General features: G+C 43.8%; 1 protein-coding gene across 3 annotated transcripts in view; it reads left to right on the forward strand.

Annotated features, from left to right (window-relative positions):
- FAF1 (Fas associated factor 1) overlaps nucleotides 1-20,525 on the forward strand; it is a 296,794-nt gene that overhangs the window by 23,958 nt on the left and 252,311 nt on the right. The window contains exons 1-2 of one of the 3 annotated variants that reach the window (XM_039484152.1): nucleotides 759-921; nucleotides 5,989-6,057. In XM_039484152.1, the coding sequence (XP_039340086.1) occupies nucleotides 856-921; nucleotides 5,989-6,057 (135 nt within the window). In that variant the 5' untranslated portion in view covers nucleotides 759-855. Of the gene's footprint in view, nucleotides 1-758; nucleotides 922-5,988; nucleotides 6,058-20,525 lie in introns of those variants that run through there. The other 2 variants (XM_039484149.1, XM_039484151.1) reach the window with 2 other exon arrangements.

The following is a 20,525-nucleotide window of genomic DNA, read 5'->3' on the forward strand; positions in this document are numbered from 1 at the left end:
AAAATGCTGTGTTGCTATTATAGACCATGGAAACTCAATCTTAAGACTTCCAAAAGTGAGGTTCTACTTTGAAAAGTGACTTTGATCTTGTCTACATGGGGGCTTTAATACGCACTGAATTGTAGCGCACTGGCTAGTCTGCAGTAGATAAACTGCCATGGTAGCATACATACAGACAGCTGTTTCCTGTTTCAGTCTGTATAATTGTGTACACACAACAGGGACTTTGTGTGAAGTAAGTGTGTGGCATTCTGGGTGGGTATTTCACTGTCCTTTGCTTTGCGGCTGGGCTTGTGCATTCTGAGATTTTTCTCGTGACACGGATATGCACTGGAAGCCAATGGAATTCTGGGACTTGGGGAGTCAAACTCCAAAACTCCCATGATTCCACTCCTGCTGTCTAATGTTACTGCCATGTTGAGAGGAAACTGCCATTTTCAAACTGCTGCCAGACTGCGTGGAGAAAGCAGTGCTTCCCACAGTGATACTGACAATCGCGAATATGCAGAAATCATTAGGGGGGAGGTGTTGTTTGAGTTCTCTGCACTGGGTGGCTTTGGTTTTGGATTTCAGCCACCATGCAACCAAGCACTTCCTGCAACAGTGGCTGTGCCAGGAGGAGGAGGAGGAGGAGGATATTGAGCAAGTGCTCCTGCACAAACTTTTCTTGGAGCAGCTTCACACAGTGCAGTGCTATTTCTGGGCGTTGGAAAGAAGCAGTGACTGGGAAAGGATTGTTCTGTAGACCTGGGGTGGTTTCCAGTAGTGACACCAGAATTTTAGGCTGACAAAGGCAACTTTCCTACAGATCAGTGCTGAGCCCACCCCCAAGCTGTAGAGGCAGCATAGCAACATATGAGTTCCTATAACTGTTCAGAAACAAGTCATCACCACCATCTGGAGGCCACTTCCGACTCATTGGTCAGTAACTAGTTAATTTGGCATGGATGGATTGACTGACCGGGGCCGTTTGTGATACAGGTGTATGCTGTTATGAAAAAGTTACTGATGCAATATGTCATAAAGCTTGGCAGGAAGTTATTGATTAGGTTGCACAAATGGGGTTCCCCAAATTGTTTTGAAGCAGTTGATGGGACCCAGGTGCCCCCCGCACTCAAGGCCTCAGAGTTTATAAACAGAACGGAATTTTTCTCCATGGTGCATCATGGCCTGATTGGCAGGGTAACATGCATAAATGTAAAGGGGTCTGGAAACGTCCATGATGCTAGGATCTTTTGATATTCATAGCTGCTTGCCTTAATGAATTACGGAAGATTTGCTCCAGGATTACTATGGACATTAATGGTGTTGAGATCACTCCTGTCAATCTGGGAGACCCATCCTATCCTCTGCTTCCCTGGCTGTTGAAGCCATCTACAGGGGACTTGGATAGAAGAAAGGAGCTGTTTAACTGTCGCCTGAGCGGTTGTAGGATAACAGTGAAGTGTGCATTTGGCAGGTAGAAGTGTAGATGGTGCTGTCTCATGACAAGGTTATAGTCTGCAAAGCACTACCTGCCTCAAATTATAGCTACATGCTGCTGGAGGTTTGTTTTTGATCCCTGACCTTCCTATGAAGGTTTCTGAGCTCTTTGCTCAGCATCCCAGCTGTGACCCTCATGGCCATCTACTTAGCAATGGATGTGAATGCATCTTTCAGTTCTTCTTGGTAAGCGCTACCTGCACACTTGCATCTCCTGAGATGATGATGAGATCAAGGATCTCTACTTGGCTCCAAGCAGATGCATGCGGTATGGTGTAATGCTGCTATATTAATACTACTTTAATGCCAAAGTATTCAAATTCAGGAGCAAATTGACCAGTCCTGGCTGCATGCCAGCATTTAAACGGGGTGCTACATTCAGTCAACTTGACCCTGGTACAGTGGAGAGCACACAGGTAAACAGACGGATTGGTCACGATGACACGTAAAGCAGTGTGGAATAGCAGATGGAGGCCTGTCAAAATAGTGTGAAAGAGCATTGTGTGCACATGAATGCCAGTCAGCACTAACTCAGTACATAGTGAACTTACTACGCCTTGAAACTCTGTACAGACTGTACAGAGTTACTGTGTTTTAAGGATTTGCATCATGTAGGCAGGGCATTTCAGTGTGCACGACTGCCCTATGTAAAAATGCCCCTACTTTATTTGACAGATTTTGCTTCCTTTGTGTATTCAGAGTTGCATTTGTTCATTTTAGTGACTGTTTTTTACTTCCTGATGTACTCCTGTTACCGGTATTGGGTAAACATCACTATGAGAAAATGAGTAGGATTCTATTCTGAATTGTATATCATCAACAGAACTGTTAAATACATAAGTAAATTTCAACTGCATGACAAACTCTGACCTCAGTTACTCAGGTGTGACAACTGTAGTCATAAATCGAAGAGCAACATTGGACCTGAAGAATCTGTAGTGCTGGTAGAGACATTTGTCAGAACACAGCTTGACTTTCCGATGTCACCTGGAGTTTGCAGGGTTGACATTTAAAAATAAATAAATCACATTTTTACTTATAAACTGACCAAATTTGATATTGTAGTTCAATGACTCATAAGCAGAATCCCAGAATGGAAAGAGACTTCAAACGTGACAGAATAGAACCGAACTTCAATGGAATTTAGCAACATGTCATTTTATAAGGTGCTGAGAAAACAGAAATTAGTCACCTTTTTAATGTAAATAATTATCATTAGCACTTGATACTTTATAGTAGCCCAGGGAAGTACCTTGATAATTTTAGGTTGTATTTGATGGTGCAGGTTTTACACCAGACGTGGGCAAACGATATGGCCTGCAGGCCACTGCGGGATTGTCCTGCCCGGCCCCTGAGCTCCCAGCCAGGGAGCTTAGTCCCCAGCCCCTGCCCCGAGCCACACGGGCCGCGCTCTGGTCTGCCGCTCCCGCTGGGTAGTGTGGGGAGCGCAGTTGGCTCTGGCTGGGTGTCGTGGCTGTGAGCTCGTGCTGCTGGTAAGGGGGCAGGGAGTGGAGGGCCCTGGGGGGCAGTCAGAAAGGAGGGGGTGGTTGGATGGGGTGGAGGTTCTGGGGGTGATCAGGGAGGGGAATAGGGAGGGATGGGATTGGGGATCCTGGGGGTCTGTCAGAGGAGGATGTGGATGGGGTCAGTAGGGCAGTCAGGGGACACGGAGCAGGGGTTGGATAAGGGGTGGGATCTGGGGACAGTTGGGGGTCCGTGAGGTGGTCAGGGGATGAGGAGCAGAGGGATAGGCGGTGGGAGTCCCGGGGGGGCTGTCAGGGGGCAGGGGCGTGGATAGGGGACAGGGAGCAGGGGGATTGGATAGAGGGTGGTGGTCCTGGGAGGGGGCGGTCAGGGGACAAGGAGCAGCGGGGGTTGGATGGGTTGGGGATTCTGAGGAGGCAAGTCAGTGGCCGGGAAGTGGGAGGGGGCGGATAGGCGGTGGGGGCCAGGCTGTTTGGGGAGGCACAGACTTCCCTACCCGGCCCTCCATACAGTTGCACAACCCCGATGTGGCCCTCGGGCCAAAAAGTTTGCCCACCCCTGTTTTACACCTAACTCTGAATATCTGAACAGTGACTAGTTTGATTTTTTTTATATAGTCTTCAGTGGTGTGATTTCAGTATAGAAGCTTGAATGTCTTAAAAATCACACAATATTTTTTATTGAGATGTTTGTTTTAATTACTGTAATTTCAACTGGAAAAGGCAAGTAAACAAACTTGTCCTCTCCTGTGATAGAACTACCAAGGATGACTTCTTTCTTGGGATTTAGACCATTTTTAGAAGTGATTTAGATTTACAGTAGAATCTCAGAGTTATAAACACCAGAGTTACGAACTGACCGGTGAACTACATAACTCATTTGGAACCGGAAGTTAGCAGTAAGGCAGCAGCAGACAAACACAAACAGAAAAGCAAATACAGTACAGTACCATGTTAAACATAAACTACTAAAAAAAATAAAGGGAAAGCAGCATTTTTTTCCTGCATAGTAAAGTTTCAAAGCTTTACTAAGTCAATGTTCAGTTGTAAACTTTTGAAAGAACAACCATAACCTTTTGTTTGGAGTTATGAACATTTCAGAGTTAGGAACAACCTCCATTCCCAAGGTGTTTGTAACTCTGAGGTTCTACTGTAGTGTTTTAGAAGTGATAATGTTGGGCCTGACTTTGACTAATGGGAGTTGTGAGTGCTTAACATCTCTGAAAAATCAGGTCTATTTATTTTAAGGTGTTTGTCTAACCTGCTCTTAAAAATCTCCAGTGATGGAGATTCCACCACCTCCCTAGGCAATTTATTCCAGTGCTTAACCCACCCTGACAGGAAGTTTTTCCTAATGTCCAACCTAAACCTCCCTTGCTGCAATTAAGCCCATTGCTTCTTGTCCTATCCTCAGAGGTTAAGAAGAAATTTTTTTCTCCCTACTCCTTGTGGCAACCTTTTGTGTACTTGAAAACTGTAATCTTGTCCCCTCTCAGTCTTCTCTTTTCCAGACTAAACAAACCCAGTTTTTTCAATCTTCCTCATAGGTCATGTTTTCTAGACCTTGAATCATTTTTGTTGCTCTTCTCTGGACTTTCTCCAATTTGTCCACATCTTTTTTGAAATGTGGCACCCAGAACTGGACACAATACTCAGAGTAGAGCGGAAAAATTACTTCTCGTTTCTTGCTTACAACACTCATGCTAATACATGTATGTAGAAAGAGAGGCAAAACTGACTTGTGCTGGATTGTGGTAAAGAGATTCATTCCAGAAAGAAATAATTGCACAACAAATCTTTCACACTCCCCCAGCCCCCCATGGAACACTTGTATGATAGACTGCGTTAAATAATGAATGAATCAGTTATTTGGCAATGTATGACGAGAAGCGACTTCTCAGTGGCAAAGCTGAGAGTGATGCCCTACCTGTTGGAAGTTGAACAGTTGAGAAAAATGTATGTATCTAAAAGCAAGTGGCATGCTGCATGTGGATTGTAAATAGAACAGAGCTCCTGCTTTGAACTGTGAGTTTGAGCTAAAATCTACAGTACCGTTCCACTGTGAATTATTACCATCATTTAAAAAATATTTACTCTTACCCTGTTGTCAAGGTTATACAAATGGAGACACAGTATTTGTAAAGCTGTGTTTTTCTTTCTCCCCTTCCCCCCCCCACCAGCCCCCAACCACAAGTAAAAGAATTCTCTCTAGCCTCACTGGCAAATCTATAATCTCCTCCAAGTGAAGGCTTCAGTGTAATGACAATCCCAAAGATTCTGCTATAATACCCTATAATAAAAAATCAATAGGCATGGGTTCATTAGGCAAATTGTGTGTTTCTAGAAAGGTGTAGTGTAGGAACAGAGCAACATGAATATATATTTACCTAAGTGAAGTACTTAAATCTTATACATTTAACTAGACATATTTTTGAATAAGCTAAAGGAGTGTTAGTTTTTGTGATCAGAGGTCAGGAAGGATTTTTTTTTCTCTTCATACTTCCTTGTCTAACAGCCAGATTGGTTGCTTAGTGTTTTTTGTTTTGCACGGGAGAATCTGCTTTTGTTTTTACTAAAAATTTAAAATGTTAGACTTGATATGGCAGAACTCTAGATCTTAGGTTCTTGTATATTACTTGAATTATGGTAGTATCTGAGCATTACACAGTCCTTAAAGTATGTCTCCCCAGAACACTCCTGTGGCATAGGGAAGTACTGTTATCCCCATCTTTAACATGGGTGACTGAAGCACAGAGAGGCTAAGTGGTTTGCTGAGGGTCACACAGGATGGCTGTGGTGGAGCAGGGGCTTGAACCCAGGTTTCCCAAATCCTACGTTAGCCTCTGATATAAACTGTCCTTTTCCTCTTGTCATCACATGGTTCTAGGCTTCAAAGACCCATGCCTTGACTTTGGCTATACCCAGCTACTTAACTGTTAAAGAATTACTATTGATCTGAATTCTGTTTAAATCAACATTCCCCCCCCCCCTCCATTTAATACTTTTTTGTTTTTCCTTTTAGGCATGTACCGGTATTGAAAATATTGATGAAGCTATTACGTTACTTGAACAAAATAACTGGGATTTAGTGGTAAGTATGTCTAAGAAAATGATTTTGTAGCACAAGTTCATAACTTGTTGGTACCGCCTAAGCAAAACTTGAATTGAATTTGTGACTTTTTCCCCTTAGCTACCTGTTGATTTAGATCCAAGTGCAACTTTGTATGTATACAATAATTAAACGTATCCTTTTAAAAAGACAACTTGTAGATGTAAGAATCTTCAAGGATTTAGTTAGTACCCATGAAAGAAATGGGAAGTAAACCACTTTCTTCAAATAAGCTATTTTTTGAATGGCTTAATTTTGCCACTGCAATTTTTTTTTTTTTTTTGGTATTACAGTAGTGCCTACTGGATCAAGAATCAGCTCACCCTACTCCCTCCCGCCCACCTTTTCCTGCAGACTTGGCGGTGTCCAGACACTAATAAAAAGACAGTCTCTGTTCCAAGTGTCACAATCAATGTTGTAGCAAGACTCAGTATGTGGATGAGACAAACATGGCAGTGGGTAGCCAGGCAAGGTACCAGAAAAGTAAGCAAATCAAAGTGTATTAAGCAGAGATGTTGGCTCACTGCCTGCTTAGGTGTAGTGATCTGGTATTACTCTATAAATATTTTAGGAGAGGTTAGTCATAAGGAGGAATTTGAAGGATCTAAGATATAGTGGCTCAGTGATGTTGTCAGGGAGGTTTTCCCATTCATGAGGCATGGCCTTTTGGTTTTTTTTCCCCTTGACTTTTCTCTGTCACTGGTGACATTGATACCTTTCTCTTATAGATGCCACAGAACTGGAATAATATTGTGTTTTTCCTTAGTAAAGCCAGGTAGGTCATTATGAAAATAAGATTTTGGGAAGATTTAAAAGAAGAAATTAATAAAAAATTAAGTACTTAACAATTTGCCTTCTATAGAAGAATTGCACATTTGTAGTGAGTCTGTGAGGCAGCTACTGATCTGGGTTCTCCATGTCCAGAAAACCTGAGAAAAATGCAAAATGGAGCTATTAAGACACAGGGCTGTTGGTTGTTGTTGGGGTTTTTAAGAGAATGAGGACAGGATAGCACATTTTGAAAACAAAATAGGGTAAAATAGCCAAACATTGACATGTGCAAATAAAACAAAGTGCCCTTTCTTAATTAAACTTTACATAAAACATTTTAAGATTTTTTGCCAAATGATCACTCCCCCCCTTCCCCCCCAAACCCAATAGACAGCTGTTTCATATATCCAAGCAGGGTAATCAGAAATCTTTACACTGATGATTTTGTGCAATTAAAAATAGACACTGTGATAGGATGTTGTCATGACATCATGTATCCTGTCTTGAAAGTAAATGTCTGTTTGCCTCACCATTTATGCAGAAGGAGGAGACTCCTATGCATTTTATTCAGGTAATAAATACTCAGTTTAATGCCAAAAAAATAATTTAATGCATTTTCTTTCTATTACTTACAATTTGTAATTTTAGATGCTTAATTTAGGTATGGCTTTGAAAAATATATTTTCCCTGCCCTAATTTTTTGCTGACCCGAAAAGAACACAACACAACACAACAAACAAAAACCTTCCCGCACAAATTTAAAAGTATCTTCTTCCCTTATTGGTCCTTTTGGTCAGGTGCCAACCGGGTTATTTAAGCATCTTGACCCTTTACAGGCAAAGAAGGAATTTTATGCTACCCGTAGCTGTATGTTTATAACAGATGCATTAACTATTTATCCTAAAGTCTGGATGTGGGAAAGGGGGACTGTAGTGTATTACAAGTGCTTGTGAGTTTGGCTGACAGAACTGTGGTGAAGAATTATGAGGACAGCTAAGGAGATCAATCTTGTAACTGATCTTAACTTGATGGCAGGACATCCCAGGATGCAATGTCAGAGATGCAAGACTGAACAGAAAGGGGGAAGTGAATAGTTGAAGCTGTGAGGGCTGATAAAGTTACCTAGAAATAAAATTTATGGGGGGAAAAGAGCTGATGCAAGAGACAGCCTTGAAGGAGACAGATGGAAAGTTGGAGAGGGAGGAAGATGAGCTAATAAAGGAGATGCTGAAGGAAAAATTGGAGAGGTAGGGTGAGAACAGGTATTTTTTGAAGCAAAGTATGTGGGGGGGGGGGGGAGAGAGGTGGGCAGTGTCCTGTGAAGAAGGCGTGATAAGCTGTTTCTGAGCCAGTGCATAGGTCGAGAAGTGTGAGAATGAAGAAGAGGCCCGTGGACTTCAGTGGCAGTAGATGATGGGTTACCTTTTGATGAGAGCAGTTTTGGTGGAGGGAAGGGAGTGAAAGCCAAATTGCAGTGTGCTAATAGGGAATTGGAGGAGAGGAAATCAAGGTGGTGAGTGGGAGAGCATGTTTAAGAAGCTTGAAAGCAGAATGGAGAAGGGAAATGGGATGGTAGTTAGAGGCAGGGTCAAATGTCAGGTTGTCAAGGGCAGGGTTACTAGAGGATGTAAAAAGTGGAGATGAAATAAGGGGCGAGGTAGACTTATGAGTTAAGGCAGCAGTTCAGTTGAAATTAACAGGGAATATAGAATTAATTTGTAGTGTAGGAAGTCTGCCTGGTCCCTGAGCTTACTCCAGAGTTGCTCAGTGGCACTGGTGCAAGGTTAAGCTAGGTCTGAGGGACAATGGGATGAACAGGAGTGGCAAAGGAAAGGGGTGAGGGAGGAATTTAGAAAGTTGCTGTTTTCAGAAAAGCGGTGAAGGAAAATATAGCACCTTGTCACATGAGAAGGTTTTCCATCAGCTTTCACAAAAGGATTCTCTTGCCAGTTGTGACTCTAGAAATAGAATCAGAGTTGTTACATAGGTCATGCCATGACCCAAAGGCAGCTCTGAGGCAGGTCTCCAAAATGTTCAGAGTTTCTTTCTGAACTATATAGCGCTAGTGGGCAGCATTTAGAACTTCAGGAACAGCCTTCTCTCCACAGTCTTGTGCTCAGAACTTATCACCTGGTGTGTTGTCAGGTGAACTTCAGTAGGGCATCCAGAGAAATTCAAATGTTTAAATAGGAAGCCAAGTGAGTCGTGCAAGAATATGGACAATCTCTGCTCCAGGACACTCTTGCAACACTAAAAAATGCAAGTCAAGCAAACATAAGCGAAAGAAGTTCTAGTCTAAGGGCAGGAAGCTCATTGGACTTTATTCAGGCTACCTGTTTATCTTTGCTCCATTTCACCCTAAAGGTGTTATGTAGAGAGGAAACTAGGTGGATGACTCATGGCCACCTGCTTCCTCCTGAATTCTATGAGGCTAAGATCGTGAGTGTCCTGTACTCTGGGACACCAGCCAATGCAAGAAGAAAGCAAGGACTGAGAGTGAGGCTGAATGCAAAACAATCCCAAGATGGGAGTCGTCAAGTACCTCTTGGTAGAGGCCAAGAGAGAATTTAAATCAGAGTGGGTGGAACTAGCAAAGAGCAGATGCTTCAGAAAAATGTGAAGGCATTTTTACAGCTTTTCTAAAGATAAACAGGGTGACATCAGTGCTTTGGCTTCTGCACTGGTTAAATGGCTACCATTTGGTGTCCAGATGGAGTTTAATATGTTTTATGAAACCATAAATAGACAGTGCCCCTCTTTCTGTGCCATTCAGCTGCAGTTGCTAGTAGCAGAGGTGCTTGGGCTGGAGTCTCTTTTGTATAAAAGAGAAGCTGGTGGCAAGGGTGGCCTCAGAGAGGCTCTCAACCTTTGAATTATCCCATAGTCCAGAACAACCCATGCTTGTGTGTGTGGCGAGGTTTGTTTTTTGCTTTGTTTGCTTTTTAATGGCCAGACGGCAAGGGTTATCTCTAGACACAAGCTTTTACAAAGGTCTTTTTGCGTGGTGAAGGATGGTATTTGTAAAATGGGCTACCATATGATTTGATTATTGCTGTTTGATTTTTGAGGAGCGGGGGGAGAAGCTTCCGACTTTTGTTAAGGCTTGTGATTTTAAATCCACTAAAATGCCACTGAGTGATTCCCGCAGTGGAGGGAATAATTCTTCTGTATTACGTAAGTGAACACTATTGAGTCCTGTATCTTTTAGACATTCAATCTTGATTTTAAAAATAAGTGATGATGAATTTAGTACTCCTACTTTGAGTGCTTGCTCATGTCCATTCCATTATAGGTGTATGTGCTTGCCACATGTACCAGTGCTGGAAGATTTTCCTCAGTGATAGCTGTAGGGGACCAGCTCTGGTGCCCTCTGGAATGGTGCGTGTATGCACCGGTATATGCACCTCCCTCCCTCAGTTCCTTCTTACCACCAGTGTTGGTGCTGGAACACTCTCCTTGTTCTAACAAGTGGTTCTCTTTCAGTGGTTCTTTGAAATTTTCTTATGTAAATAGTTGCAGTTAGAAATAGTTAACAGTTCCTAATAGTGTTAGTATACTTTAGTTATTTGTAGTTCCCTGAGGGACTTAGCCCAGCGACGGGGCATGCCCTGCTCCCCGTGCTTCAAGCCGTGCGATTGCTGTAAGAAGCCCATGCCAATCCGCGATCCACATCTTAGTTGTTTGAAGTGTCTGGGTGAGTCCCACATTCATGAAAAGTGCCGTATTTGCAAGGGATTCAAGCCTCAGACCAAAAAGGGGAGAGAGACATTAGGCTCTGCGCGCTCCTCATGGAGTTCGTTCTTGCACTGGCCTTGGAGCTGGCACATTTGGACTTGGTGCTGAGTACTTCGGCATTGACAAAAACTACGCCCCCGGTACCGACTTTGTCCCGACGCCAATCCTTGTCACCAGTACCGGCCAAAAGACACAAAAAGCACGCCAGGAGAGGGCGCTCTCTGGGATCCCGTAAGGGTAAGGGGGGAGAAGAGCCTAGACCTGTCACCGGAGCACAGCCACACTGCAGCCTCGCCTATTGGGCCTAGTCCGCCCCGTGACATGCCTCCTACGCCAGGGAGTGGTGGAGGTACACAGTCCCTCACGTTGCTGTCCACCCCAGAAGCAAAAGACATCTTCCTCTTCCTGATGCCGCTTTATCCTCGGGAAGAGAGGCCTAAGGATCCATTTCTAGGGGAAAGCCCTCTATGGCACCCCTGCAGAAGTCACCGCCGTGGCACTGTACTCCGGCCCACTCACCAGGACCGTGCCAACGATCTCCAGAGCTGTGTCTTGAATCACAGACCTATGGCCACTTGGAGGGTTCCTGACACTGATCACTGAACTCCATGCACTGATCTCCGGGATCCAGACATCAGCCACCAGATCTGCGGTACCGGGCCACAGAGGCATGCCGCCAGTCCCCGGAATTCCAGCAGCAGTCACCTGAAAGGTGCCGCTCCCTGGTTCCCAGGCGCTGCTCACCAGAGCATTCTCGGCACTCTCTGGAGTCCTGGCGTCGCTCTTCGGAGCAATGCCGATTGCCGGAGCCCAGACGCTGGTTGCTAGAGTCTCGATGCCAGTCTCCGGAGCGTCATAGACGATAGCTGCGCTCCCGGTCGTTGGAGCCAGCACACAGTTCCTGAAGCGGGTGTCATTGTTCTCTGAACTATTACCAGGCCTATGAGCAGCGCTGCCGGTTGCTGGATAGGTGGTCTGGCTCATTGGGGTCCCAATACCACTCCCCGTTTGGCAGGCATGAGACCAGCAGATATAGTGGGGAAGCCTACCCTATGGTGGCGCCACCGTGGTCACCAGAAGAAGACCATTCCTCCTGGGGCTCTGAGAGCGAGGAGTTGATGGCCACCAGAGATCAACCATCACTTGCATAGCCAGCAGGATTTTCCCAGAGCCAACCTGCAAGCATGTGGCCGCAGGGTCAGTGGCCTGGGCCCTGGCAAATCTATAACCCATGGGTAAGGCTAAGATTTTGTCATGGATATTTTTAGTAAAAGTCACGGACAGGTCACGGACAATATATAACAATATTAGGCAGTGGTTTTCAACCTGCAGCTCAACGTGGGCTGCTTGCGGCCCAGTTAGCACAGAGCGGCGGCTCATGTGACATCCTCAGGGCCATACAGGTAGTATTGGATGCGGCCCACATAACACGTTGTGGGTCACACATCTGAACATTTCCAAAGGGTCCCTCATCTCCAGGATGGCCCTACAGCTTCCCTTGACTCTGCAGACACGGCAGCACGATCAATCGCAACATCTGTGGTTATGCGCCGTGCATTCTGGCTCCATCTCTCTGGGTTCCCAAGGGCTGTCCAGGCAACAGTTGATGACTTATCCTTCAAGGGTCAAAACCTATTTGCAGACAAAACTGATGTGTTTTTACACACCCTAAAAGATTCAAGGGCGACCTTAAAAACCCTGGTCATCTAAGTACCTGCAACCAAAAAGAAACAAGGCAAGTTTTATAGCCAGAGTTTCTGGTCTACGCCATCCTCTCAGCCCCAAAGACAGTTGGACCAACGGCATAAACAGTGACAGAACAGACGTCGACAGAACCAAGATCAGCCTACGACGTCTCTACAATCCACCTCTAGGCAGTCATTTTGAAGGTGTGGTCGAAGGCACAAGACCTTTACACTCTCTGACTCCGGAACCAGAAATGGTCCCTCGCTCATTTGGAGACTGTGTCTGTCACCATACTACCCAGTCTGGAACACTATCACAACAGCCAAATGGGTTTTAGAGATTATCCAGAAGGGCTACACCATCCCCTTTATTTCTGTCCCACCTACCCACCCCCCCTTCCCCGTCCCTCTTCAGGGACCCTTCTCAGGAGCACCCTGTTACAACAGGAAATAAACCACCTTGTACAGTTAGGTGCTGTGGAACCCATACCATCTCAACATAGGGGGAGAGTGTTTTATTCGCAATACTTTCTAACCCAGAAAAAGACCAGTGAGTGGAGACCCATCCTGGATTTACGAAAACTCAGCAAATTTGTGAGAACACAGCATTTCAAAATGGTGACTCTAACCACAATAATTCTGGCATTAGAGAAGGGAGATTGGCTCTCGGCCCTCGACCTTCAGGATGCTTATTTTCATATTACCATGCACCCGTCACACAGAAGATTCCTGAGATTCACCCTAGGCAAACAGCATTTCCAACACAGTATACTATGCTTCGGCCTATCCACTTCCTCAAGGGCTTTTTCCAAGGTTCTCACTGTTGGTTTCAGTTCACCTTTGCAGACAGAGTAATGATATTTCCATACTTGGACGACTGCCACATATGGGCACCAACCTGGCAAGAAGTGATTAAACCCCACGCAGAGCACAATAACCTTTTTCACAAACTTAGGGTTGCAAATAAATGTGCAAAAGTTGGAATTCACTGGTTCCTGTCCAAAAGTTGGAATTCATAGGAGCCTGTCTCGACTGTCTAACAGCAATGCCACCCCAACAACGCTTCTTCACTGTAGTCAATCTAATTTCAGCAGTGAGGGACCGCTCACAAACATCCACCAGAATGTGTTTGCAACTTTTGGGGCACATGTTGGCAACAGCATTTGTTATGAAGCATCCCAGACTCCACATGAGATGTTCGAAGCCAGACCTGCAACCAATGTATATACTGCACAGACGCTCTCTCAACAGACGCTTCACAATGCCACGCAGAGTAAAAACTTGTTAACATGGTAGACACAATCAAAGAACGTCTGCTCGAGTCCCTTTCCAACAAAAAATTCCAACCATGACAATCACTAAAGATACTTCCCTTATAGGTTCCGGGACACATCTACTCAATGATACGGTCCAAGGCCACTGCTTCCCAGAAGAGTCCAACCTGCACATAAACTTACTGGAGCTAAGGGCAGTCCAAAATGCATGCAACCATTTTCTCCCTCTAATCAAGAACAATGCTATCAAGATCCTCAAAGACAATATAGCATATGTGTTTTATATAAACCGCCAAGGGGGAGCACGATCATATTCCCTATGTACAGAGGCAATATGTTTTTGGAATTGGTACATCACCAACAACGTAGAGATATCGGCATCCTATCTGCTGGGTTGTCAGAATACAACAGTGGATGTACTGAACAGGGATTTCTCACAAACCGATGAGTGGGAGATGGATACTGGAATTCTCAAGTCCATATTCAAAGTATGTGGGTACCCCACCATAGATCTATTTGCAACAGCTCAGAACACCAAGTGCCCACAGTATTGCTCCAGAGTGGGATTGGGACACCACTCCCTAGGCGATGCTCTCCTCATAAAATGAGAGGCGCCACTGATGTATGCATTTTCTCCGACCCCACTCCTAAGCCGAGTCATTCACAAAATCAAGTAGGACAAATCCAGGGTCATTATCATAGAGCCCACATGGCCCAGACAAACGTTGTTCCCACACTTGCGTCAGATGTGAATGAAACCACCTCGCACCCTTCCCCTAGTATCTCACCTTCTATCAAAAGATATAGGACACGTCCATCGCCCCAATCTCTCAGTACTCCACCTCAGTGCCTGGTTACTCCATGGCCGACTGGGGTCGAGAAGTCATGTTCTGAGGAAGTAAAAGATGTATTACTTTGCAGTCGGAGACTAAGTACAAGAAAGACATATATCCATAAGTGGAAATGATTCTGCCCTTAGTGCCAAGATAAATAGATTTTACCACAATTGTTCCCCCTACAGAGTATCCTGGACTATATCAGCGTACACTTGGCTGCTATTACCTCCTTCCATGACAAAGTGAACGGGGTCACTATATTTGCTCACCCGATGATTACATGCTTTTCTTAAAGGAAAACACTTATCTTACAATAAGAAACCCTACACCCATGTGGGATCTCAACCTTGTTCTATGCAGACTCATGGGGAAAGCTGTTTGAACCCCTTGCAACCTGCTCTTTCTTGCACTTATCCATGAAGGTGGCTTTCCTCGTTGCCATCACGTCCACCAGATGGGTGGGAGGATTAGGTGTCCTAATGGCACATCCATGTTCTACAACATTCTTTAAAGATAAAGTAACTCTACAACTGCATCCTTAGTTCAGACCCAAAGTTGCCTCCCCCTTTCATTTAAACCAACCCATTTACTTACCTGTATTTTTTCCTAAGCCACGTGTAGACGGGAGGGAGGCCGCACTCCGCACGTTGGATGTTAACAGTGCATTAACTTTCTACATTGAAAGAACAAAAACATTTAGAAAATCACCTGGACTATTTCCATAACAGAATGCTCGATGGGTCAAACCATCTCAAAACAGAGACTATCCAAATGGATATCAGGATGTATCCATTTGTGCTACCAAAACAACAATCTACAACCTCCACTGAGAGTTCACACACACTACACCTGAGCACTGGCAGCATCTGTGGCCTTTCTCAATAATGTCCCTATTACTGACATTTGTAGAGCAGCTACCTGGGCATCAGTCCATACTTTCACTAAACACTGTGCTTTAGAACAACAATCAGCATCAGATGCTCACTTTGGACTTAGTGTTATCCACTATCAATAGATCAACTCCGAAGCCCCTCCCCTGCACTGAGGGGCACTGCTCAACAGTCACCTAAAGTGCAGCACCCCCAGGGACACTCCTTGAAGGAGAAGAAGAGAGGGTTACTCACCTTGTGCAGTAACAAGTTCTTCGAGATGGTTGTCCCTGTGGGTGCTGCACTACCCTCCATCCTCCCCTCTACTTTGGCGTTTCAAGCCAAATCTCTGAGGTAGAGAAGGAACAGGGGGACGATTGGCTGCACGCCGCTATGTAACTACTTGGACAGCTTGGGTGTGCGCGGCTCAAGAGGGCACTGCTACGATAAATCTCTGATTACAAGCGCAGCGCGTCAAGACACCTAAAGTGGAGCACCCACAGGGACAACCATCTCAAAGAACCTCAGTTACTCCACAAGGTGAGTAACCCTCTCTCTTTGCTTATGTACAAAATGGATCCTGAGATATTTTAAGTCATACCTATGTGTTTCTTTTCTCTCCAATCCCAGTCTTGAAGTTTCATCATGAACCTAGATTGCTTTACCTTGCATATCTTTGTTTTTATAATACGGTAGATATTGGTAATAAGAGCTAATGAAAAGCACAAGTCCTCAGGGCTGCCCGAGGGTGGGAGGGGCGGGGGGGCAAGTGGGACAATTTGCTCCAGGCCCTGCAGGGGCCCCCAGGAGAATATAGTATTCTATAGTATTGCAACTTTTGTTTTATGGAAGGGGCCCCCAAAATTGCTTTGCCCCAGGCCCCCTGAATCCTCTGGGCGACCCTGCAAGTCCTAGGTATAGAGAGAGAATCTGAGGGCAGGTCTACACTACTGTTTATGTTGCTATAACCTAAGTCACCCAGGGGTGTGAAAAAGCCACCCCCCTGAGCGACACAAGTTACACCAACCTAAGCGGGTGACTTTCTCCTGCAAACACAGCTATGGCCTCTCCTGGAGATGGAGTAATTATGCTGATGGGAGAGCTCTCTCTTATCAGCATAGAGCATCTTCACCCGATGCACTACAGCAGGACAGCTGCATCAGTGCAGCTGCCCCAGTGTAGCACTTCTAGTGTAGACAAGCCTTTATTGGTAAATACAACAGGAAGCAGGGTTTGTTGTGTTCAGTTTCCTATCTTCTGCAATATGATGGGTGCAAAACTGGTTGGAAAACCATTCCTAGAGAGTAGTTATCAGTGGTTCACAGTCAGGTTGAAAGGGCATAACAAGTGGGGTCCCGCAGGGATCAGGTCTGGGTCCAGTTCTGTTCAGTATTTTCAATGATTTAGATAATGCATACAGAGTACACTTATAAACTTTGTGGACGATACCAAGCTGGGAGGGGTTGCGAGTGCTTTGGAGGCTAGCATTAAAATTCAATGATCTGGACAAACTGGAGAAATAGGGTGAAATTCAATAAGAACAAATGCAAAGTACTCCATTTAGGAAGGAACAATCAGTTGCACACATACAAAATGGGAAATGACTCCCTTGGAAGAAGTATTGCGGAAAGGGATCTGGGGGTCATAGTGGACCACAAGCTAAATATGAGTCAACAGTGTAACGCTGTTGCAAAAAAAAAAAAAAGCGAACATCATTCTGGGATGTATTAGCAGGAGTGTTGTAAGCAAGACACAATAAGTAATTCTTCTGCTCTACTCTGCTCTGATTAGGCCTCAACTGGAGTATTGTGTCCAGTTCTGGGCGCCACATTTCAGGAAGGATGTGGACAAATTGGAGAGAGTCCAGAGAAGAGTAACAAAAATGATTAAAGGTCTAGAAAACATGACCTATGAGGGAAGATTGAAAAAATTGGGTTGGTTTGTTCTGGAAAAGAGAAGACTGAGAGGGAACATAACAGTTTTCAAGTACATAAAAGGTTGTTACAAGGAGGAAGAAAAATTATTTTTCTTAACCTCTGAGGATAGGACAAGAAGCAATGGGCTTAAATTGCAGCAAGGGAGGTTTAGGTTGGACATTAGGAAAAACTTCCCAACTGTCAGTGGTTAAGCACTGGAATAAATTGCCTGGGGAGTTGTGGAATCTCCATCATTGGAAATTTTAAAGAGCAGGTTAGACAAACATCTGTCGGGAATGGTCTAGATCAGTGTCTCCCAAACTTGGGACGCCACTTGTGTAGGGAAAGTCCCTGGTGGGCCGGGCTGGTTTGTTTACCTGCCGCGTCCGCAGGTCCAGCCGATCGCGGCTTCCACTGGCCGCGGATTGCTGCTCCAGGCTAATGGGAGCTGCTGGAAGCGGTGGCCAGTAAGTCCCTCGGCCTGCACTGCTTCCAGCAGCTCCCATTGGCCTGGAGCAGCGAACCGTGGCCAGTGGGAGCTGCGATTGGCTGGACCTGCAGACGCAGCAGGTAAACAAACCGGCCCGGCCCACCAGGGGCTTTCCCGACAGAAGCGACATCCCAAGTTTGGGAAACACTGGTCTAGATAATTAGTCCTGCCACGAGTGCAGGGGACTGGACTAGATGACCTCTCGAGGTCCCTTCCAGTTCTGATTCCATGAGCCTGTCTCCAGAAAAATTGATAAACAATTTACATACAATTCTAAAATAGAGCTCACTAATTTTGAAATAATTTTTGTTTTGGTTTTTTTCCCCACTAGTAATGATAGAAATTGTAATGTATACGGCACTTAACATAATAGTATCTAGCTCTAAAAAAGACGACAGTTTCATCAATATATAGTGGGTTAGTTTTTCTAAGTTCACATAGCCATTTCAGAATAAATGTGATGTTCATAAATTTCAAAAACTCACAAAATGGCAGTGATCATCTTTATTTTAAAAATACATTTTTAAAGTGGGCTTTTCTATATGAAGAAATATGTGCCTCGCTGCTGTATTTAACTTCTTTTATTCCTTCTGCTGGCAGTGGTTCAAAGCACAGTGTAATTGCAGTAAAACAGTGGTTTAGTGCACCTGTAAATGTGATGACTTGCAGTTCCTCTCTTACACGACTTCCAAGAATCAGCTGACAAAAACTGTTCTGTGCTCTGAGAGAGAAAAAATGTGTGGTTTTTAACATCTGTTTTTATAATGCTTCAGTTCCACACCTGTAGTATATTTATGGCTAACTTAATAGTATTTCTCTTTGCAGTTTTTCTTTTAAACAGTACTCCTTTTAAAAACTTGACTTTGTAGGAGGGTCAGATAAATACTATATATAAAGAATGCACCCTTAAGCTTATTTTTACTGTTTTAAAGAAAAAGGCCTTGACTTTTCACAGGGAATGAGTTAAAAGATCTGAATTGGAAAAGATGAACTTTGATTTTGCAACTTCTTTTTCTCTTGGACTTCCAGTTATGGATGGGATTCCTGAATGGAAAATTGGTGTTTTCCGTGTTGCCGGTTATCAGAAAACTTTATTTGTAAGTTTTATTGCTCTCTCTGTTGGCCTTTGTTAGCCTTTTTATTAAGGGCATAAATAACCCTTTAAATGGCTTATAGACAGATAGCTGGAGCTGTGTCTGAGCATTGGAAGAGGTGTATCCTGTTGGAAAGTATGATTTATTTATTTTTTTTAATTTGAGGGTGTATATAGTTTCAAGTCATTTTAATTCTACGAAATGGAAGATGATGGCTGGATGCTCCTAATAGATCTATTTATTAGAATAATAATGCCTAACTCTTATGTAGTGCTTTTCATTAGTAGACAATTAAAAAGAAAGATCTTGCATTAAGATGCTCAATAAAAGATCAAGCTAATATTTTAAGGGAGGTCTAGTTAAATAAAAAACGAACCATTCTGAAATAAGTGTCTAACTTTTAAACTATGAATTTATTTTTTTTCTATGTTTGAGACTTAAAAAATAACTACATTTAGAAACTATAAAATCTCCAAAGATACCACTAGTAACAGATCCTTGCATAACTTGGTGGGAATGGCTGGACTTGTGAGGACTGCTGCCTTCTCCCACCAATTGCAGTGATAGCAGGTGGTATATAACATGCACTTGAGTGGTCTTTCTGTTTCACTGTTGGTTGCCAGCGGAGATTTCCACTGACTGTCGCTTCTTTCAGATGTTGTTTTAATCATCTTACCTTTCTGTGTTTCTCTTCAGAAATATATTAATCTGTCTCAAATTCTGTCACTTAAACATTTAAATAAATAAAAGCAGTAGTGCCTTTGATCCGTGTGTGAATGTAGCTTTAGGTCACATTAAAAGTTTTAACAACTTGTGGCATCAAAGATCCCATTGAGCCTTCATTCCCCAGATTATGAGGGCTTGACTCTTGCAAATATTAGTTTGGTTAGTTACACTCTGCCTTCCCAACTTACCTGTGCAGTTTAAAATTGACACAGGATTTTTCTTAAGTGTGGGACAGTGTAGCTGTGTGGTATTAAGCAGCTGCTACATTCCATGCCACAGCTGGCTGCATTTCTGTGGTTGGGGCAGTGGTGTGTGTGTCTATATATTGTGGTGGTGAGATCCGTATGATTTAACTTACATCTTTGACACCCTCCCCTGAACTAATGCTGTTCTTCAGATACTCCAAACCACTGAGCAGCTTTCTTGAATTTTAAACACTCAAACAGAAACTCTGCATCCAAAATGTGTTTGTTTATTTCAGACTTGCATTGGTTTATGGTATGAGTGTGACAATATTCAATCTTGGACTATGCTGGGCATGAAGGCTTTATTCTATTTAACATCTGGGATTTTCCCTTTCCAGTTATATTCAGCTCTTGTTTCTAGTTGTGGCAGGTTGATAGCAGGCTTTTAAATCATGGTGTTATGACTTAGGAAAAAGTTTCTTTAGATTCATTTAAGAAACTTCTAAAAAAATTTTTTTTCGTTCTCCCTATCATGATGTGTAGCATCTGTCTCCCATACTTTGGACTGTCCCCTACCTAAGCAGCAGCTGACCAATTAGAAACTTGAAGATTTTTGTCAACCTTTGATAGATCCTTTCTTATGCTGCGGCTCCAGTTCGTTCTCTGCCTCATCTGAAGGCAGTTGCAGCAGCTTTTACTTCCCTACTCTTCTGTGAAACAGGGTGGATAAAACCCATGATTTAATAATTTTTTATTTAAAAATTTTAAATTAGATGTTTATTTGCTAGTTCTTTACTTTGTTCCCACTTTATAATCTTAAGCAAAATAAATCCACTTTAGCAATTTGTTTCATTAGGTCCCTTGTTGTC

Source organism: Mauremys reevesii, linkage group 8 (genome assembly GCF_016161935.1).
Source record: "Mauremys reevesii isolate NIE-2019 linkage group 8, ASM1616193v1, whole genome shotgun sequence".
Taxonomy (NCBI): domain Eukaryota; kingdom Metazoa; phylum Chordata; order Testudines; family Geoemydidae; genus Mauremys; species Mauremys reevesii.